Here is a 23,248-nt window from a genome sequence, read left to right as displayed (position 1 = left end):
TGGGAACGTTGCATCTGAGACCCTCCAAGATGAAGCAAGGGTGCAGGTTAGCAGATTGCTGTGCCTTTAACCCTGCAAGAAAGAGGCCAGGAAATTTCCCCCAGTGTATCTTTCCCAGTGCTTCATCCATCCTCTGAATTTCCCTGTGCTTCTGCTGTCTCGGGTGTTTTTTTCCAAACTGGAATGAACCAAGTACTTTATCTAGTCATTAATAAGAGAAACTTCACTCTCCTGTGGCACTCCTGTCTTTCTTTCTGCAGAAAATATTATATTATTGGTTTACCCAAGTTTCAGTGCATTGTACTCCCTAATGGTAGTGTTTTAGGCAGCAATTCCTAATTTATATTAGATGAGCACTATGCATTTGTATGGTGCTCATCACTGTGCTGTCAAGCACCAAAGTGACAGCTTTCTTTTCCCTTTCTGTGTGCACAGTGAGCTGCCATGATTTATGATTGTCAGCTGTATTCTTAATACTTACACTCATGTGTGGAGATGTGTTCAGTTAAACAAGTAGCAGCATTTTATAGAACTTCCTGATTTTAACCTGAACCAGAATTTTGGGGTGTGAGATATACAGGCTTTTTCTATAACTTCCTAGATTCCCAGGAATTTTTTTAAAAAGCAAAGGAGGAACAACCAACCAACCCATGTAAATGCAAGTGGGCATTATGGCTACAGAGAAACCCAGCCTGGTGCTGAGATTGCTCCTTGGTCTGCTCTGCGTGAGATCCCAGCAAGAGCAAAGCACCTGAGAGCTGGATAGTTCCTGTCATGTAATCCCCACAGTCTGGGGTTTGTGGTGGGCTAGTGTGGCTTTGCAGTGGGCTAGTGTGGCTTTGCCTGCATTCCTGCTTGCCCCATCCCAGGTGGAGGCTCCTGAGCCAGGGCAGAGCTGATCACTGCTGCATTTGTTCCTCTCTCGATTCTGCTTAATGGTGGTAAACAGGAACACCTCAGCTTGCTAATTCTCTGCTTACTGCAGTCTAAATGTGTTTTCTTGTTTCAGCTTTAATACCCTCACTGTTGAAAACCATCCCAAATTAGCACAGGAGGTTCTTCCAACCTACAGAGGTTTGTTGGCATAATGTTTACTGTCAATATGCAGACTCCTTTGGCTCACTAAGTACATCACACGCAAAAATGTCATCTCTGATTCCCTGCAAAATGTCTGTTTTCTGTGAGGAGTTAATTACTGATTTCAAACCAGCTGGAATGAGGCCTAATGATGGCCTTCTCTTAATTTTTGACAAGTGATGGCTTGATTGGGACTAAGTTTACATAGCTTCAAATGTGAAATCTGGTTGCAATACCTTTCTATTTCCTCAATTCCTCCAAAGACAGCGCCAGAGACCAGTTTGTTTTCTGGAGCTTTAAGCACACAGAAATCACAAGGCCAGAGAAATGCAAAAAGAGGTATTTTGAAAAGTCTCAGTCTGCATCTGAAGCAGCAGGACTGTATAGCAAAAATCTTCACACCTACCACCCAGGCAAAAGCAGGGCAGGACAAGTGGTGCTGGCCTGGGGCAGAGCTGCAGCAGGCAGGAGTGATGCTGATGGGAAGCTGAGCTTGCATATGTTAGCTAAATCAAGCTTTTGAGGTGTTTTTTTCTGTTGTGGTTGCTGTTAAGATGACTGAGCAGGGGGAAAAGGTCATTTTCCTTGCCCCAGTGGCTGGATAATAGAAGCATGGCTGGCTGCATGAATTTGGGATTGTTTTGCCCCAGTGGGCACACTTACACCTAACCACACTCCCCAGGTCAGCAAAGACAGCAGGGATTTGTTTATTCTGCCTGGTTCAGCACATCCCTGTGGTGCCCTTGCCTCATCTCCCTCTAGCTGCACTTTGCAGGAGCTGCTGAGGGCTGCAGGCTCCATCCTTCCTAAAGTGCAGGCACGTGGGGATGAGCCTGTATTCCTCCTCCTCTCCCTGCTTTTGGGGAGATTAGTGCTGCAGCCTTGGTCTTGCAAGGCTCAGTTCAGCACCACTGCTGTACAGTGAAGCATTTTACAGACTTGTACATTTTCAGCAGCAGGAGCTGTTTTCTGGTTTAAAGGGTGATTTCAGATGTTTCAGTTATTTTCTGGGTATAGCAGATATTTCTAGCCATTCACACATGAAGCCATCAGTTTGACTATTATTTCTTTGTCTTGCCTTCAGCCTCTTGATGGAAGGGTTGCATTTTATTTTATCTTTATCTTCTTTATCTTTCATTTTGCACATGACCTTAATACTTGATTAAATTAAATATCCTTTGTCTTACCAAGTTTTTTCAAACTCAGCAGGATTAGGCCTTTAGTGAGTTATTACAGAAGCAAAGCCTTTGCCTTGGAGTAAGTGATTTCCTACCATTCTGTGTTTTCCTGCCAGAAGCAATGAAAAAAGCCACAAGAGACAGGAATAATGCAGTCATATTTAGTGAGCATCAAATGTAGAGCCTGTGTTATTTACACTCTATCTTATTAAACTGAACTGAATGTTTGCTTGACATCTACCTCTGTGTACCAGGCTTTATTCTGATGGCAGAAAGCAAATAGAAAAACCCTGGAAATTCAGAGAACAGACTTACAAATTGGTTGGATTTAGACACTAGTGCTAGTCCAGATATTGCTTCTCTAAAACTTTGGTGGTGGCTTTGCATTGAGCTCTCTACAACACATATTTTGGTTTGAGTGAGAAGGACTCAAATTAGTTCAAGCTTTGCCATTCCTAGAGTGTCATTCCCCTCTATTCAAATCGTGCTCTTTCTCCTCATCTGATCTCCTTAGCTGGGTTTTCCACCATCTACCCAAATGTCTGCCAGTGGCCCAAAGTGCTATTTCTTCCTGAAATTTCCCAGCAGGTCATTTTTCTCATCTACCTCCAGGAATGTCCCTGCCTCCACTACTTCCCCAGCAAGATTGCTTGTCTGTAAATTAGAGGTGATGAAGTGCATCTTGCCAAGCTAAGATTGGTCCTTCCTCCTCTGCTGTACAATCCCAGCCTGCCACCCAGCTGCCATTCCTCAAGCAGATTTCTGATGGCCACTGTTGCCACTCCTCTCCCAGGCTGCAGGAAAAGCAGACAGAGCCCAAAGGATCAGGGAAGCAGAGCGCATTTCACACCTCATAGCATTATAGGGGCACATTTACAGTCATTTCAAGTCATTTGAATAGGAGCCAGGAAAGAGGAGCATCAAAGAAGGCCCAGACATGCCAAATAAAACTGTAGGTTTACCATCCTAGCTCAAACCATAAGGTGAGGTGTTTGATCATATTAGGTTCTATTTAAATCAGTAGGTTGCTGTAAAATGTTTTAGTGACTGATGCCACTAGGGAAGCATGTGCTTAATGTGGAATTCAGATTTTTAGCAGATTTTTCCAATTTCACTGATTTTCCTTTCATTTCAAAGGCTTGCTGTCTATCATTTCACTGAATGTTTACAGGATGCTTGAAATTCTGACACATCCTTATGCCTTTGATCTATGAAGACACATTCTCTTCCCCATCCACAAACACAGCTGTTGGCTGCCAACTAGGAAAGCTCTGTCATATATAAATTAGCAGATTTCCCTCCCATTTTGTCCTGCATGAAGGTGTCCACTGAGAAAATCACCTCTAAATCAAAACTGACCACTGTTCCTGTTGACTGCAGATGAAGACCACATTGGCTTTCCATCTCCCTGGTCACTCTCAGAGGGAGATTTCCCAACATCTCTGCATGTCCCTGCACTCTGCATCTGCACTGCAGTCCCTTCATTCCTGGAACACTGCAGATGCCTGCAGCCCCTGCTGGATGGGCAGCATTGGGTCACCATCCCACAGGATGGGAGCAGCAGGTCCAAGCAGGATTTCCCACCTGTGAAGGAGCCACCAGAGGGGGCTTTTTAAACCAGACCCTTTTTGGTGCCTTTTCTGCACTGGCAAGGTGTTCCCACCACGATGTGTCACCACCATGGTAAGCCACCATGAGTTCCCACCTGGTCACCTCCTATTTTACATGCTCTTTCCTCCTTCCCTTTTCTGCAACTGGTAGATGTGCCAGAGCCCTCTCACCCTCGAGTCACATTTATGATTTTGGAGATGTGGGACAGGGAGAAAGAAGCAGAACTCCAGACAGATCCTGCATTTCTTGGGCTGTTTCATCAGCCCTGTGGCTGCTCACGTGTTCCTACCCTGCTGCCTCCCCACTCAGAGGGGTTTGATATTTCCTCCTCTGGCCCAAGGGTTTTCTCTTTGTAATTTGCACTTCACTTCAAACCCCGAGAAGGATAGACAGCATGCCTCTGAGCTGGGGCTGATGGTGCACAAGCCTTTGAATCTCTAACAAGCAGCTGGCTGCAGCTCTGAATGTGATCTAATAGGGAGCAACATGCCCAGCAAACTCCTGCCACATTCACTTGGAGCTGGAGAGATTTGTACGTACATGCCTTAGCTGAAAGACTAGATTATGCAGAGCATGCAAAATATCGACTGCTATCCATTTTTGGAGCCATTGTTAAACAGAAAATTAGCATTGCCGAAGAGACAGTGGGAGATTTTTCCTTCTCCCCTCCCCTCCCTCCCCTGGTACAGTGTCTTTATTCTGTTTTCTCTAGTTCCCTTTGTCTTACTGGCATACTGGTCTGCTAACCACCCTTTGTTTCATTTATATTGAAATCAGCTGGCAGAAGACAAAGTTCACAGTGTATATTTAGAGCCTGTGTTTTTGAGACCCCTAATTATTATTTTCCTCCATCTTTCCTGGGAAGCTGCTAGTGATTTGTTTTCAGGTTCATTTCATGAGTGTTTACTGTCATTTACTCTGAACTCTGGTCTTTTCCTTTCTCTGCCTGTCCCTCAAAATGTTGACCACATGCTGGCTCTGCTTTGCATTTCTGTATCTGAGTTTGTATTTTAATATTCATTAGGTATTTGTACTGACAGCCCATCAATACATTAAATTAGTATATATGCAGCTAACAAGTATGGTACATGCTTAACTGACTTATAACAACATTAAAACAGACAGACACAACAGATTGCCTCAGCAGGGTTTAATAAACTGTACTTATCCACAGTCCCTCTGAAAAACAGGCACACAACTCCAATATATAGTGCTCTCTGGAATAATGAGATAAACAGCAAACACGCTAAGCTAAACATGTTTTGTTCCTCTGATGAGAGAATTAAACTTTCTTCCCTCATAGAAAGCTACTTCTGTGGCTTCTATTCTTTTAAACAACTGGGCTTTCAGCTATCAAGTGCCATGCATTTTAATTCCAGAAAATACTTAATGAGCATCAAATAGTACTGGAGCTGATAAAAGGCATGCACAGTTATGCATTACTCTATTCATTCTCATGCAATGCTTTGAAGGTTTTGAGAGCTCTGCAAGCAAGATTCTATCATCATTAGAATATCAAATTTTTCTGCTAATTAATGCTAATGTGATTAAAATGGCAGCTTTTTGGATAAGAGGTATTTTCTCTATACAAGCAAGAAAGCTGCTTTTCTAAAACAGAAGAAAGCAGGCAGAAATTTATGTCAGGTGATAAGAGTTTCTCAGTTTGTCCCTTTGCAAATGTGACTGTCTCCCATCTAGAAAGTTCCAGAATAAATTGCCTGCCTTGCCTCTTGGAGGGAGAACAGACCTCATATTTCATTATGTGCATCAGAGTTATCTTTTTAATCTTTTAAATGTAAAATCAAATCAATATGTAATAGATTTTAGTTAGTTAGTCCTGTCTCTATTCAAAAACTGTGATTACAAACACAACAAAGTACTATAATAGACAACAGCCACTTTAAAAAAAACATGGATGGAAGGGGTTTTCAAATTAGTATTTATCTAATATTTTTCAGCTTTGTCCTGAAGCATGTGCTTGTGTAATTAACTTTTCTGATGTGAATCATTCTTTAAAATTCTTTTAAAATAATAATTTATTTTTATTGTTGTTGTTGCTATTTTCAGTTGATCTCACTGTATCTGTGGTAAAGAGTTGTTGGTTTAAAATATTCAAACTACCTAAACTTTTTGTCTCTGTTAATAAATAACATAAAGCTTGTGGGAAACTGGCACTGGATGCAGCAGCAGTACCTTGGCAATGTCAGGTGACTCCTTAACATCAGCTTCTGCTCATTTTCCTAAGGATGGAAGAATCAGCAGCACTTGAGCTGTTCTTGCATAGGTAATGCCATTGTGATCCATTTGAGGCATCTTCTCTGATAGAGAGAGTGAAAAGCTGCCTCTTAGAAATCACAGGTAATTTCTCATGGCATGACCAGACTTTCTATTCCTTGCATTTACATTTATTTACAATTTTTTGAAAGGAAATGAGAAGAGTGTTAACTTTCTCCTCGGGTTTGTTTCTTTGGGGCCTCCTCCCAGCCCTGCACCATCTCTCCTTTCCAAGCCACATCCAGTCTTGCTGACACCCAAATCCAGAACTATGGAGGTGAGACACTGCCAATGGGATGGAGGTCCTCAGGAGAAAATTACTATCTTATTAGAAATACTTCTGCTTTTTCACTGATAACAGTATTCCCCCCTAAGAACATAAAGGTAACTTGGGTGGTCTACAATTGCTGTTGCTTTTATGAACCTTTAAGAGCATTCCAGTTTTTTCTCCCTGTGGTTTTTATCTCCTGTGAATTGTCTGCAAATTTATAGGCAGGTAGCACCTAAGAGTCCAAGCTCTGGGCCAAGCAGTAATTTTCTTCCTCATAAACTGTCTCTTACACACCAACCTTCATAAAAGATGTACAGGTCTGGGAGTGCTGAGGATTTTAGTTCATTGGAAGATGGATTTCATTCCTGGTGTGGCATTAATAATTACCCCAGAAGATAAGAGTCATTAAGAGATGGCTGTTTAATAATCTTATTATCATTCACCCATGCTAGGATGTAAAGCTCAATGTGAAAACTTGGAACTAGAATATGTAAGGTGGGGAAACTTCCCCAGAACTGGAGAAGTCTGACAGCTGAATAAAGCCAATATTCTTGCAATACAGATTCTGCAGATAACTCTGGTTCAGGCTCTCTCCACAAGTTTTCACTGAAATTCAAACAAAGTGGCCTCAAACTTTTATCATTAAGAGGTGATAGCTCCAAGAATAGTGTTATATCACCAAGCTGCCAAAACATTCCTTACTCCCTTTTATTAAGTACTTCACCAGTAACCCCAAAGTAGTTTGGTACCTGCCCTATCTCTGCTATTGTGAGAGCAAATTCATAGAAAAATGCCTTCAGGACCACCCATTTGTTGCCACACATTGCCAGGGGTCCCTCTGAGCCAGCAGGAGGAACACACTGTGGCTTTTCACATTTCCCCTTCATTTTCCCCATTTTCCTCTGCAGCAATTCAGAACCAGCAAATGAGCTGAGCAGAGCTCCCTTGAGCTGTGCCTGGCTCCACTGCAATTTTTCTGGTCTGGAAAGGTCTAAAACCTTCTCTACAGGTGGGAAATGCCCATTCCTCATTTCCCAACCAGAAGATGATGACAAACAGTAATGAAGTTTGTGTGCTGGAGGAGGCAGTCTGTGCAGACATTTCTCTTTCCAGGGTATGGAAGTTTTCCCCATGGGTATTGTGTCCAGGTTAGCACACTGCTATAGAGGTGTCCTGTTCCAGAGAGGGAGTTTTCACTTGCAGTTTTTTAGCCAGCCCCTAGAACTGTTTTTCTTTTTAATTGTTAACCCCAAACCTATGTTCTTGCTCTCTTTCAATCTGCAGAATCAGAGCTGCTTTTTTTTTTAAGCAAAACCTCTCATTGCTTCTAATATTGGTTTTAAAAACTAAGAGTATCAAAAATCTGGATTTACTATACTCATTAATTTCCTTTCAATAGCTTTGGTGCTGCTCTTTCTCTCATATGCATACAGTGTATTTCACTCATGCTGTTTTTTTGTAGAGCTTTAATACATGATTTGGGAGGAAGAGCTGTATCATGCTCTTTAAGCAAATGTGGCTTTAGGGCTGCTGTGTGTTCCTCCAGTGAGCTATAATCACCCTGACTGTGTCACAAAGCCTGTCTGAGTGGGGCTGGGGGGCTCAGTAATGAATCTTGGATTTTCTTTATCTTTGAATGAGTCCAGATGCTTTGTTAGATACCAGTTCTGTTCTCCCTCCTTTCCCTTTTTTTTTTTTTTTTTTATTTTTTTAATCTTCTTTTTTTTAATGTCAGAATGAATTGATCCCAGGCTGCTCCTCTGTACTCTGACACTCCCGAATATGGAAGTGTCACTGTAAAATGAACCATAGCAAATTGTTAATAAGCTACCTTCAGAGAGAGTTATAGTTTTTGACATTTAGCTATAGATTTATCCCTTGTGCAGGAAGCCTCATTCATTTCATGCATGCTAACCATGGTGGGGAAAAGGCATTATGAAGTATTTTTCATACTTTGGTCTCTTGAACAGCCAGATCACATGCAGTGCCAGGCTCTAGCAGGCACCAAGAGCAGGAAATGGAAGGAAGAACAGAAGAAATGTCAACGCTGTGTGAAACCTATGGGCCAAAATCCTTTCAAAGGATAGTTTTTGGGTGCCTGTCCCACCACACTGGTTTGATATCAGTGCTGCACATTCAGGAAGAGTCTGTCAGTTATCAGGGATCATTGATTCAGCTTAGAACATGGCTCTGCACTGAATTCCATGAACCCAGCCCTGACAGCAGCTATTTCTGCTGATAACAAATAACATTTTTTTTTATGTTTTCATGGCATGTATTTTAATATAATACTGAGATACTAAAATTCTGCTTATAAACTGCTGATACTCTGGTAACTGAGATAAATGCCTGGAAACAATACCACTAGGATCACCCATTCTGTTTTTAAAGTGATACTGGCACAGCATTTTTAATTTTTTTGCTTTGGACCTGATTTTAAAAAAAGAAAACACCTATTTATTAGTTTGTTCCCTTTGATACCTCTAACACTAAATATGTCATTGTAAGTAAAACCCATCTAAAAAAGGGAAAGAGCTGCTCCTTGTCCAAGGAGCATGACTGGAAAAATGTGTGACCATTTTCCCCCAGTAAGAAGCTTAAAAATATGTTCACAAGGTGCACTGCCCAGGGTAATATTAGCTGTGATCACTTTTTGTTCTTAGCAGTGAGCAAATCTCACTTAGAAAATTGCAAAATCTCTCTTCCACCTTATGATTAAAGGAATGGCCTCGACTTCAGATAATGATCCTTTTTTGATATCAACTCTCTCTCTTCTCCAAAGATATTATATTTTACTCTGGATTTTCAAAATCAGCTGTGGAAGGGTATTTGCAGAAGTGGCACCAAGGCTTATATAAAGCAATTTACAGGTAAGATAAAATAACACTGCAAAATAAGGGTGAGATCTAAAACACACCAAAGTCAAATATTTCTTCCCAGGAGTTTAGCTGACATTGACTTAGTCCCCCATCACCTGTAGCTTCTTTGCTGGTATTTTTTTTCTACTTTAGGAGAAAAACAAAAGTGTTCTTGAAAATAAAGGGAGAGCATCATTCTTGCCTGCTGGGGGCTGACCTCCCCTTTCAGCCCTGGTTTTCCAAAGGAAAACTACCACCAGTGCAATTCTAGGTCTTGACCCCCATGTAGGCACAGTGGACAACATCATGTCATGCAGAGAGACTGATTTTGGCATGCAGTCAATCCCTGGGTGTCCATCCAACACCTCCTGTGTTTCCATTAAGGTACCTGCCCTACAGGAGCAAGCCTGGTGCCAAACACCTGCCAGGAATGGCCTCAGCAGCATCAGACTTAGAAAACCTAACCATAAAAGTCAAGTAGAGCTGTTACTCATCTCCCCAGATAAAGATAAGGTGCCAAAATACAAGGCTGAGTTGAATTTTAAAAAAGGAAAAAAACTCCTAATTGTGTAATTAGACTTGCAGGAGATGAAAGGGCAATGCCAAGCCAAGCATAGCTAAGTAAAAAAAAAAAATTGATGAAGTGCTTACCTACCTGAGAAATAAGATTGAATGATCAGTGTGCTGCAGGAAAATACAAGTTTATTAGTATTAATAAAGACATAAACATTTATGTCACTGAGTTAGGAAAAAATAAACTATTGTTACCATCAGACCATATTTTTAATGCTGCTTTCTAGGTTTGTGTTGGTGCCCTGGCATTAATTCCTCATTTTATCCTGTGAGTTAATTTTAGAAATTCTGTGTGACAATTTGGAGTGGTTATAGTAATTTTCAGGTAGATACTTATTTTACTGACCTTTTGGGAACTTCAATCCAATTTCAACTAAAATCAGTTGCTAAGTGTTTATCAATTTCAGCCACACAGCTTCCTACCAGACATGATCCTGATCACTTCTTGTGTGTATTTATTGTGCTCTAAATGAGGTTATTAAATAAATAGAGATGCACTTAAGATAATGCTTGTCCTACATCTCACAGTAGTGTAGGTTAGAGCAAAACTGATTAGTTTAAGGGAAAGAGTTCTGCCAAGCTCCAATGTACATTGCAGATGGATACTGAAGGTGTCTGGGGCCTGGACACATTAGGAAAAATTTCAGCAAAGACAGAGATTTAGGGCTGGATTCTTTGAAGAGGTTAAAAAAACAATTTAAAAATCAATTCATCTGAGTCTTTAGACTTCAGTGCTGCGTTATAATGGGGCTGCACTTCACCTGTGGATGAGGATATGTAAGCATGCATATGCATTTTGGCCCAAGAAAAACACCTATGTTTTGCACAAAATAGGGTGGTTTTAATTTAAGGATTTTAATTAAGGTCTAAAGAGATTGAAAGATCTTCAATCCCTCTTTTACAATGTCAGTTTTTTATCCTACCCTGCCTTTGTTATACAATCTGCTGGTAACCAGATCTGTGTACCCCCAGTGGTGTCCTGAATGATTTCTGAAGAAGTGCTGGTTCTCCACAGGTTTATCCCAGGGTGGTGGGTGGCATTGCAGGGTGTGTCTGTGTGTTCAGGCCCCTTGATATGTATTAGAAAATTGAGAATGCTGTTCCAGGACTCTCAGTCAAAATACAAAGTGGTGATCTAGGGCTCCAAAGGGGAGAAGGGGAAGGAAGAAGAGAGCTCAGGCAGCCCTTCCTTCTGGGACTTCCATTCTTGTTGTCCCATTCTTATTCACCCCTTGTTTAAAAAAAAAAAAAAAAAAAAAAAAAAAAAACCAAACATTTAGGTGTTAAAGTAATCTTTTGCACATTTAAGGCCAGAGAACCCCAAGTCTAGGAACTCCAGTAATGCAAAGAAAACCCAAGCTTTCCAACTCACTGGTAACAGTGGTGTTTTATTTTAAAACTATAACAAAAAAAGCTAAATGTTTTATCTGAGACATTCATTAAAGAGGCTGTGTGTTTCCAGCTATGGAAATTGGGTGCTCACTGAAGTTGCTTTCCTACCAGCCTGTGCAGACTGATGTCTTTCTCTCCCTCCTTAAAAGGCCTAATTATGCCATAGGCAGCCACCTTGTTCTGTTCAGTCTCCTATTCTGCCACATTACCATTAGAAGCAGAAAGAACTAATTAAATAAGTATACTAAATGTCTGTTTTCTCATTTATTTATTCTCTGTCCAACCTCATTGTGCATTCTCTTTTAGTCAGGGGATAGATAGAGGGAGGCAGGCCCTTTCTTTGCATTGGTTCTCAGGGTTTAAGCTGCCATTAGGACTACTGCAGTTACATATAGGTTATTTTCCAATTCCTTCTGCATTCTCAGATTGAAATCCACTCCCTTGGTATATACTGTTTCCTGCATAAGTGCATCAGAGGAAGCCAAAATGTAATCCTGCTTAACTCCTACTTTGTTTCAACACATCAGAATTTCAGGTATAAAAGAACACTGAGACACTTTAATAAAGACATTTTGGGACAACCCAGCCTCAGCAGCCTGGTGCTGATCATGCTTGTAGTTTACCAAGCATATTAAAACACAGTGGCTGATGCTATGTGGGCTTGTACTGCTTTTCTTTGGGAAGAAAGGAGACAACAGCAGACATCCCTTTTCCCTCTGCCTCCTGTTTTTTTCCTTATCCCAGGGAGGGAAATGAACGTCAGGCTGTGAAAGGAAAGACCCTTTGGCAAGGAGAAGCTTCCTGAGCTCTCCCATGGGCATTCCCTTTCTGCCTGAGCAAAGGGCAGCTCATATCATTGTAAGCCTCCCTTGGGATGTCAGGAGCAGAAGGTAGATGATACCCATCAAGACATTAGGACCCAGGACTCCATGCTCTGTGTAAAACACAGTTCTGAAAACTATATAATTTATCAGGCAGATGTAATTCCATCGAGGGGTTCTGGCGATGGTGCAAACCACATCATCCAATTATAGCCTGGAAATTCAGTTACTGTGCCTGCAGAAGCAAAGACTGCCCTTATATCCTTTAGTGTGATTCTGCAAATCTTGTTTGGGGGGAAGTAGTGCTGCCCTCCTCTCCCTTAGTGCTGCTCCAGAAGTATTTGTGGGATGCATTTTGGTGGAATACAGGCTGTATTAAAAATGCTGCTTCTTTATGCCACAAAAGGCTAAGGTGAATGGAGTGCAATTTTTCCCTCGTGAGCTCTTCACTAAAATTTCACTGTCATGGCTTTAGTGCTCAGTTCAGAGCAACGCAGCCAGGAAAGCAGAAGGGTTAATTAGGCACAATATGCTGGCTTTAGTACAAAATACACAGAGCTTGACTAGTTTAAGTAAGCATTTGTGTTTGATTACAGTCTGCATGTCCTAATAGAGAGAGATTGTGTTGTAACAGAAAAGATGATAAAAATTGAATTTATGTCTTTTTTAATAGGAATGAGAAGTGTGGAATTATCCTATCCTCCTGTGGGTGAGACTAGAGTTTGTTTTGCATTCATTTTATAGTGTAGTATGAAGGGTATTGCTGGATTTGCTGTTAATTTCTTATTCCAAAGGAAATATCAATGCTCTAAGGGACAAGTTCTAAACCTCCAATATGCAAAAACAACTCCCAGTGTACTCATTTGGTATTACACAAGAGTCATACTTAATCTCTAGAGCATATGGTATTTTGTTAAGATTGCACATATTGACAAATGCTATCAAACCTATAAAATATGGATTTATTTTTATGCAATATATTTATTTTTATATAATTGAAACAATCAACATCTGTCTACATTGTCTGAGAAAATGCTGTGTCTGGCTTGTTAATAGTAAAACTCCTTTGTTTTGGTCATAAACCTGTCAGTCCTGATAGCTGAACTGAAGGCAGTTTAATTCGTTTTATAATATCTGCATCTTCCTGTGAGCTGTCACCACTCTGCTTGGGCATTGAAGGTCCTTTAGTATTTGCCTTAAGTCCAGGAAACAGTCTAGAGGTCAAAGCCAAGTTTTCCCCTCATCTTGGAAGATGAATGCTCTTCAGAAACTCCTACCATTCTGATTTCTATGGATATCCCAGAGTTCTTCCAGATGTATGCCCTTGCAGGAAAAGAACAGTAACAGCCTGGTTGACATCTGTGGTACTAAACCACAGCACAACACTTGCTCCATCAGGCCCCACACAACTTTCTCACCTTTAGTTACATGAGATAAATAAAATGGATGGGCTTCAGTTATATTGGCTTGTGTGCAGCTTTCTAAATGTCAGACCTTGCACTCCCCTACTGAGCTTTTACAGTTGTGTGTTGAGCTTTTAGGAGAAAAGAGTTAACTTTTTCCTTCTGAACTTCTGCATGCTTCAGTTGTAAATATTTGAGCGAGCAATGAAGGTTTGGTCACAGCTGAGAACGTAGTAAATGTAGAAACCTTCTTGGTTGAAGTAGTTTTAGAACTTTACAGCACTCCAAATGCAGTTTAAGGGCAGAGAGACTGCTGCTTTTGGAAAGCTATCCTGGGTGCTACATGCCCTGTTAATGTACAAAGCTCCTCCCAAACAAAAGATTTAATAAAAGATAATTTTACCTTTGCAGCACTTTTTACAACCACTGCAGTGTATGCACCCTCAATGGTTTTACAGCCTCCTTGTCATTGCCTTGAGTTTACTGGCCATGCTGATATTTATGGACAGTGCAAACTGTGCTCTGAACAGAGTCTGCTCACCAGCATCAAGGATGATTCACAGGAACAATTTTTTATGTGATGGGATTTTATAGTAAAACAGAACTTATATTGTTTATTAGTCACAATTTTTCACACTCTGAACCATTCCCGTCAGCCTTCTTTTTGTCACTAAAACTTTATTCAGAATTATTTTTGTTTGTTGGTGTTTCAGCTGTCCTGGTATTTTGAAACAGAGATTTTTGGCTCATTTTTGACTTTTACAAGGGTGTTTATCCCTTTGTAGCAGATGCAGCTCTCCTACCCCATCCTCCCATGGAAAAGTCTGCTCTGAGGATCTAAGGTCTTCTATTATAGTATAATAGAATAGATGCTATTATAGTATCTATAGTATCTATTATAATATAAATAGCATTTTACTCCTTGGAATTCTGCCCTGGTTAGCTTGGCCACCTCTCTCTTCCTTGGCTTCTCCCTGCCTTTCCCCTCCTCATCAGCCTGCATTAGTGATGAGGTGCAATTTCAGGGACAAAAGTGGAAGCAGCTGGGGAGAACAGATGAGCTCCTTTTTTTCTTCAGTGCTTCTGGTGCAGGAGCACAAAATCTCACTTAGGCCTTGCCACATCCAGGCCTTTGCTCACCTATTAGGTTTAGTTTTAGTCTCTCTGCCCTGTGGATAGTGTAATGAGTTCTCATGTGAGATTGCAGGAAACTCCACTGATCAGGACCAGCTCCACTTCTGCATGTTTCATTTCTGTGTATGGTTATTGCTTCTGGCCTGTATGGAAACCCACTGTGTGCCAGAAACCAGCTCTGGGCTTTCTCCAAAAACACTTCAGATGTCATTTGACTTTACTTTCACACTGATAAAATGGCAGAAACTCTTTGCATCCTTCCTTCCCACATCAAGCCTCCCTATGTCTTTGTCAAAACCCAATCACAGCTGAAGATTGTCCCACAGAAGACCTCTTTATAATGATAACAACTCCATCAGCAGCTCATGGTCACACTGCAGAGCTGCTTGTTGGGAGGGATGGCTTTTCTTGCTCAGAGGGGCACCTGCAGTGTATTTTCTTTCTCTGTAATGAAAGCATGACAAAATCACATTCATGGTTCTTGATTGCTGTTTCTTGGACATATGATGACTTTAAAAAACAGACAGACTGGAAGAATGGTCAGAATAATGTGAATGAGTGGGGAAATGCAATTTCCAAATACAGCAGTTATATTGCAAAAGCAGCTGATGATTCATGAGCATTAGCAAAGAGTTTTGACCATCTTTTCAAATTACATTAATATTGTTATTGCTCTTGCAGTGGCTGAGAACCTTTTATTGCATTCATTACCCTTTTAAGAAGTAATACTAAGGCTGTTTTTTGGAATGGTAATCATGTATATCACAGCTGTGGTTCTGACAATAAAATAGTTCAGTGAGATGTTGGCTTATTCCAGCACTGACTGCTGTGTATTAGCTCTCTGAAAATTAACTATAAAATTACACTCCTGGGTCCAGAGTTCAAAGTTTTTAAAATTTTCAAATCAGTGACACTCACATTTCGAGCAGGTCTATTTCTTTCTTCCCCAGCTGCCAGCTGCTGCAGCTCAGAGCTAGCTTAGCATCAAAGTTAATAAACTTTCTTCAAACTGCACCTTGCCTTGAGTCACCCAGGGCCCTCTCCTTTTCTTTTGGCACTACTGGGCCCCTGATTTCAGGCTGCTACAATCCACCTTCACCTAAGCAACTGTGTGTGTGAAGATTATTTCTCGAAATGTTTCGTGTTCTTACATGGCTTGGTTCACTCTGAAGAGGAGTGAAGTGAACAGAAGAAATGAGACCTTTGTAGTCATTGTGGCTCCATTTTGCACTTTGTCTTAACCCAAATTTGCCCTCATAGAAATTGTTGAGATGATTTCAGGAAGGAAAACAAGACAAAAAAGGCTGGGATAGTGACATCAACTTCGTTTTCTTTCAGAGATTGGGTCAAGAAAGGAATTATAAATATTTGCATAAACATTTGAATAATAATTTTTTTTATTCAAAATTAATTTTAAATATAGCTGGTTTTTATTTCACCTTAAAAACCAAAAGTCCTTTGATGCTTAAATCTGTAAGATGGCATTTTGCTTTAGGCCAGATTAAATATTTTGTTAGAAATTAAATTATCTTAAATTATTCTATTACAAACAGGCCCTCAAATTAATTATTTGTAGAGTCCTGAGGAGAAATAATGGAAATTGAAACACAAGTTTGTTGCTAGTATGCAGGAAAAAAGGGACTTTTTGATTCTGTATGCAACACTGGTGGTATTTTTATTGGTCGTTAATACTAAATTCATTTCTGCTACAGATACATCATAAAAATTCAGAGCTACATAAGCAGTCTGGAATCTGAGAAAAATTATTATCATGAACAATGCTAGAAGCTCAAGCTATTCACCTTATCAAATGAGAGAGAAATGAGTGGGTTTAGATTATTCTAGAACAGAAAGAAAGCAAGTAATTTATGTCAACTTTATCCAGACCTAATTTTCGTTTCCATGGCTGGAAACCAAATTTCTAGAATCGAGTGTCAGGTTTTGCAGTACCCCTTAGACAAAGGTTTCTTGCACTTTCTATAATGATATTTATGGATCAAGACAGGAGAGTAGATATAGCCCATGTGGTAGTTCATTGTATCTGAATGAGGACATAGGAACTCTGGAAGGAAGGAAGTTTTTGTAGAGGAAATACATTTTTTCCTGGCAACCACAATAAAAGATCGATCTGTTACTTTGCATTATTTTGTCTCCATTTCAACAAGGTTGCAAATCAGGCTCTCTATATGAGGGTGGCTGTTCCCTGGCAAAAGAACTGAATCTGTATTGGCTGGTTATTACCTCTTAATCTTTAACAAGGAGACAGGTTTTCTACACATGGTAATGCTCAAAAATATTACAGCTATCCCTAGAAAAGTGTTGCAAAAAGGCCGTGAATGGATGTGCACGAAGAAAAATGGGAATTGCAAGTATTAACAAATCTATTTGAACTAAAAAAGAATTTGCAAATCTGAGCATTCTCATTTAAGTGATGTTCTACAAGTCGCCCTGATGAATAGGGTATTGCATTAAAATTATCAAAAATTCATCCAAACTCCTTTCTTGGAAATGGGCAATTATATAAACTGTTTGCTGAAAATACAATTGTTATGTTTGCACTTTTTTTTTTTTTTATCATTGCAAGACTTAACTTTAAAGTATTTTTTTAAAAGTTCAGCTTGCATAGCTCAAATTTGGAGTCGCAGTGGATTGTAATTTTTCTGCATAAAGTAGATCAGCTACTGGCAGCACTTGAATTAATGGTGGTTTGTGTATTTGGACCATGAGCAGTAAATCCTACCTTCATTGTCACTGTTAACTCTCTGCATTGTGTAGGATCACAATATTTAGAGTGTCTTGATATTTGCATGGAATGTTTAGATTACTTATTTATATTGGCTTTATGGCTATATGACTTTCATCAAAAGGAATCGTGAACAGATGTTAAACAGGTTATTTGATACGGTTTTTTACATAAATGAATTAAGATAATTGCAACTAGTTTCCCACGTGGTGCTTAAGATCAAAAATAAATCCTCTTATGCTTTGTCCATATCAATAATGGGTCCATGGTGGGTGATGCATCCTTGACAGAAAAGGAAATGTCTTTGTCATAAGTTGTTTCGTGAACTTGAAGTGGACCACTGAGAGAAAAACCTAATTAATGAAAATTGACTGGAAGAGTGCCTTTGGGCTTAACTTTTCTTGTTGGGTTCAGGAAGTGCACTTTTCCAGCACTCTTCAATGTCTATGCCTGGTGAAGGTGGAAATCACATTTCTGTTATTCCTGAGGGTCTGCCAGGGATGAGTGACCTGAGATTCTGGTGTGGGATCTCTGCCTATGACAGTGCCTTGCCTCTTCCACAAGTCTGAAAGCTTCCAGGATGTTCCCAAGAGTCCCAGTGTTCTTTCTTGACAACAGCTTCTGGCACCAATGTTGGGTTGATCCATCCAGCATCCTCCCACCAGCACAGACCCAGAACTTCAGATCTGTGCTTCAGCCCTCACTTCATTTTGACAGACAGTTTTCAGGGGAAAAATAAAGAAATACTTCCCAGGTGCAAGGAGGACTGATGTCCTCCAGCTTCCTGGGATAATCCTGGAAAGTTGTGGATCTGTACTTTAGTACTGGTGTTCCTTTCTGTCCTATCTACATCCAAGCAAGTAGATGGAATATGTTCTGTGCCAGCTGAAGTCTGCTGAAAGCTGAGAGCTTTCTGGTGATGTTGATTACCAGACTAAACTGGTGGCAATGGAATAGCTTTTCCAACCTGTGAAGTACTAGGAATCTTCAAGTAGCTTCCTATTTTTATGTTATTTCAGTTTTCTTCAGGAATTTTCATAGGTGTCACATCTCATTCTAATCATGAATGTGAGTTTTCTCACCCTTGACTGAGAAGGATTCCTCAAAGCTGTGGTTGTGCACTCCAGTCTTTATAAAAGAAACTGCCCTTGTACCTTTCAAGAGAAACTGTTTATCAGGAACATCTCCTGTGGAAAGACTTCAGTTTAAGGCATCTTTTGTCCTGTATCTCCTCTGTAAGCTTTATGAGATGCCTGAAGTCTCAAAATTAATCTGATGCTCTCCAAGTCTTGACTCCCACCCAGGAGAAGCCAGTTTCAGGCAAAATCTGAAAACAACAGGTTCTTCTTCTTCTAAAAGGGTAACCCTCATAGAGAATTTGACTATTTGCAACACTGCAGGAAAAAAAAATGTACCAGACAAATGCTTTTAATACTGTTTCTGTTAAGAAATGTGCTGTGTAAAATAGGACTGTATCTTCAGAATCTGCTACAGATCTTCTTGGCCAGAGACACTTCAGCACCCAACACGTTAGGATGCCCTTAATGGATTTCTGAACATGCAAAGCAACAGCTTTGTTCTTAGTTCAGCTGATGTGATTTTTCAGAATTAACACCTTGATTGGTTGCCAACAGGAGGGTGCAGTGCAATACCTGGTATTAGCAAGGGGAAGGTTACCTATAATAAGGGGGATTTTTTCCCTCTTTTGCTGGAGGCAAGAAGACAAAAGCACCATCACAGAAAAAAAAAGGTTATTTGCCAATAACTCCTTTCCAGCAGTCTCTTGTGGAGCAGGCACCCACAGTAATTCAGTGCATTCAGCTTTACCTTAGAGATGGACAGAATAATAGGGAATGGGAGAGAGTAATGAGAGAGAAATAAAACAAAAAAATAACTAACCAAACTACAACCCTACAAATCCACTGGGTAAAATATCACTTCTATTGATTTATTTTGTGGACTATAATAGGATGTTTAGTTTCATAATAGAGGAGAATGGCAAAATGGATCTGCAGTTCCAGGGGGGAAAAAAATGGGGTGGTTTTTATACACTAGTACAATTCTGAAATGCAGTAAATACAAGTTGTGAGGAGTTAGAAGTTCACTGCAGCATGCAAACCATAGTCCTATTTAAAGTGCATCCCCCATTAGAGCAACGCTGTCTTGTGGAAAAACTACCCTCCTTTTGGAGGACAAAGCTGTAGTGTAATTAAGATAATTATTTTTTTTTAATTGCCGTATTTTATCTTATTTTTCTAGCTGGTTGTGGGCTTTTTAGCTTGGGAAATCTTTTACAAGTTGCTAATAAGAAAAAACTGAGCAACTGTTGGCTGTTGAAATGAGTCATCTGAGGGGTGTTTTTGCTTAACTTGGCCCAGCAGGAACAGATAATAATCTAGTGCATAAGAAAGGTTCCATTTTTAACGAAGTGTCTGTGCTGGAGATCTTTTCTGAACCAGGTTTTATCAGATGCAAACCACAAAAGCACCAGCTAGGCAAGGTAGCTCTGGCTTCACTACCTTTTATCTCTGCACAGTGAGTCCTGTGTGTTGGAGGAAAATCTGATGCTGTCAGTACAGCTTCACATGGCTGCTCTTCCCATCTGCCCCTTGTAGCCAGGAGGGAGCAGGGGAGTCATTCTGGAATTTCTGTCAGGATCACTCATGTCCTGGAGCTCATGCTGTATGAGCACCACGAGACAGGGACCTCTCTCAGAGCCTCTCAAAAGCTTCACATGTGTTAAATTCTTCCTCCAAGCCACGGCAGCCTAATTAAGAGCTTTTTGTGCCATGTCATATTTGATGGCTCCTGGGGTGAGGGCTTCACACCTCGCAGCATTTCAGTGGGGTGGGGTGTGGAGGGGGCAGCAATGTGCAGGTTAAGAAGTGCTGTTGTAAGTAATTACAAGGAGGAAAATAGCTTTGCAGCTTGGCTGCCACGTGTGTCACTGCATGCTCCATAAAGATGATGGGATTTGCCTGCTGCTCTGTTCTGACAGGGCTCTGTGCCTGTGTCTGGTGCTCTCAGTGCAGAGATCCCTAATTGTACCAGAGCAAAAAGCTCTCATGCAGGAAACATCCACCTCTCTTTAAACAACACCTCCACGTGAGGAAATGTTCTAACACGTGCTGTTTGTGGTCAAATTGCACTCCCCTTGAGGTGCTTATGATCCCCAAACCTGCTGCTGCTCCACTGGGATATTGCTGCAAAAGGAAAAATTAAATGCACTAAATAGTCAGGGATTCAGTGTCAGGAGCACTTATTCTATAGTAGATAGGGGTGGATTGGGTGCACCTTAGAATGTGTCAAGAAAGGTAAAATTTCCCAAACCCATGGTGTATTGTTACAAAATCTTGAGATGCTCATATCATTTAGCTGCTTTAGAAAACACTGCCTGGAATTCTCACCTTGGGAGATGATGTACTGTTGTTATATACTGTGTGTTATTATGAAAAGAAATTAAACTAATTACATTTTAAGGCCCAGTGACTAGCAAGTTTTGAGCCATTTTTATGTGTCTCTACGGAGCTAATGAGCACCTGTCTCTCCAGTGCCACTTACCAGGTAACTGATTTTTTATCAGACTGTCAGAAAAGCTCTCATCTGGGATTTACTGCAATAGAAGGCAGGGAGACTAAAATTAGTCCATTTACTTCCTTCAGCCACTTACCCATATTGCCACTGCTCCCTCTCCAGTCAAATGAGGTCAATCAGCTTGCCAGCCCCATCCCCTCCACTAAGTCCTTAGTTGAGGAGAGCAGCTCCAGCAAGGCACAGAAGGTCAAAATCTTGACAGAGGATTAGGCACTAAATGTCCATGGGGCCATGTGCCCCAGTTAGGGACAGATTTGCTGTTGATTCTGCCAGCACCATGTCTTAGCACACCCACCAACACAGGGACATCTCCCTCAGCTGATTTTTCTCCCCTGTTCTGGGTTAAACATCCTGTCTCAGCTCAGCCCTCTGTTATCCACCAGCCTGATCACATCAGGATGGCTGCACTGCCTCCTGTCAGGTATTTCCCATCTCACTCAGGTCCCATCTCTGCCTCTTTTTTCTTAGTGCACAATTGCTCATCTTGGCCTCTGTTCATAACCCTTTATCTCCTTTTCTTCCTTGCCTTTGTGTGTGATCTATTTTGCCTCCTCTTAAACTTGTGATCTATAAAGCAGAAGTCAGCTATTATTGTGAGGTAAACAGGAATGTATTACATCCCTATGTCTTCAGGCTGAAAAGAAACAGTGATGGTCTGCAGCACCACACAGCCCAAAGTTGTGAATCAAAGCCCTCAAAACTAGAGATTAGTTTTTCAAAAGGGATACATTTAAAGAAAAGGAAATGCATCTCTCATTTTCCTCTCTGGTTTTCAAGCATCTCAGAGTTACACTCTGGGGTTCTACCCCACAGCAATGCACACTGTAAGAAATTAAGAGAGCAGCTAAAAACGTGAAAACTGAAATTTTCATTGGCCTTCTTCAGCACATACTTTAGGGAAAAGGCTTCATTAGGAGAGTTGAAAATGTTGCCAATGAAAAAGATCAGTGTGTCCAAGGAGCATGGAGTTTTCCCCATGTGTTTTTTGGGCATCAGACCTCAGGTAACTGTGTGACCTTAATCACTGTTTTGAAAGCAGAGCTCTCTTCCTGGCTTAAAAATCTTAGCAGGTAAACAAAGCTTGGGTATCCCAGAAGTATCTCACTGTAATGTGGCCACTTTTCCAGTAAAGTCTCTTCCTAGCCCCAGGAGCATGCACAGGGCTGGGAAGACAGATAACTGAGGTAAATATAAAACAGGTTCATGTCCTCTGAAGGAAAGTTACAAAAGAGGAATCTTAAAGGTGTCCTATTTTTTTTTTTTTTAATTGATGTGAATTTCTATTTCTACTGAACCCCCTCCAGCAGCTCATGGGTCTTCACATGGAATTTTTTCTTCTCTTTGTTACTTAAGAAAAAGATTTTAAAAGAAAGCAGTAATTTTGAACTTCATTATTAACTCTAAAGGGTTTCACTTAAAACCTGGTTAGATTCAATGCTTGCACTAAAAATAAGCTTGGAAAAATCAAGTTTACAATGTCAAATATTAATTCAATTTGCAAATATGTGCACAGTCTTAAGGAGCTTATCTATCATGGACAAGACATAAAACCTGACTTCTTTTGTAGATGTGAAAAGAACCAACAGTTCTGTCAGCATTACTGTCCTCAAGTAAAACAAGTATAGGAAGAAAATCAGCCAGTATAAGTCACCTTTCTGCCTGCAGAACTTTCTGTGCTGGCTGCCTGGCCTGGCTTCCCTCTCTGCCAGCAGTGGCAATAAACAAAGCATGTCTCCAATCCCTGTTACAGGAGTGGCTGCCTTGGTTTCCAGCGAAGGGAAAACTCGTGTCCTGCTCTGCCATTTCCTGTGGTGGCACTCCCCTGTCACTGGCAGCACACAATGAGGAGTCCCAGGCCCTGGTTAGAGGCTGCTTGGCAGCACTGTGGGGTCAGTCCCACGGTGAGCATGGCTGGCTGGGATGTCTCTGCTGGTCTGAAGGGATGCCAATGGAGAGAAGGTGAGTGTCAGAGGGTTTGCTCTGACTTCTGCAGAGCAGGCAGTGCTGCTGCTGGCCCTCCTTCACCTTTCACCTGGTACAAAGAGCTTTTCTTGAGGAGGCAGTGTGCTGAGTTTTAGCTTTTCACATCCACCTTTGCCAGAGAGGGTGGTGAGTGCCTGTGCAGGCTCTGGTCCAACAGCACTACAGCTGAAGGTGCCCCTCTCCAACACAGAAATGCTGTGCTGGGGATTTAGTTCCAGTTTTTCAAAGAGCTGGCTGGAAAACAAACATTCTGTTTCAAAGGAGGGAAAATAAGAAGAAGCCTAAGCTTCAGTATCTGATTTTTTCCAGAGGTTTACAGCTTTCCTTAATGCAGGC

The 23,248-nt window shown here is 40.9% G+C and overlaps 1 protein-coding gene across 2 annotated transcripts in view; it reads left to right on the top strand.

Moving 5' to 3' along the window:
* The window catches only part of GRID2 (glutamate ionotropic receptor delta type subunit 2), a 664,166-nt gene that overhangs the window by 620,724 nt on the left and 20,194 nt on the right, over positions 1–23,248 (top strand). The window contains exon 15 of one of the 2 annotated variants that reach the window (XM_079306473.1): positions 12,729–12,764. The exons of the other annotated variant lie outside the window; for it this stretch is intronic. Coding sequence (XP_079162599.1) covers positions 12,729–12,764 — 36 coding nt within the window. The remainder of the gene's footprint in view (positions 1–12,728; positions 12,765–23,248) is intronic. 2 annotated transcript variants of the gene reach the window in all.

The sequence above is a fragment of the Erithacus rubecula genome (genome assembly GCF_903797595.1).
Source record: "Erithacus rubecula genome assembly, chromosome: 5".
In the NCBI taxonomy this organism is placed as follows: Eukaryota; Metazoa; Chordata; class Aves; order Passeriformes; family Muscicapidae; genus Erithacus; species Erithacus rubecula.
This window is presented reverse-complemented; position numbering and strand designations above follow the sequence as displayed.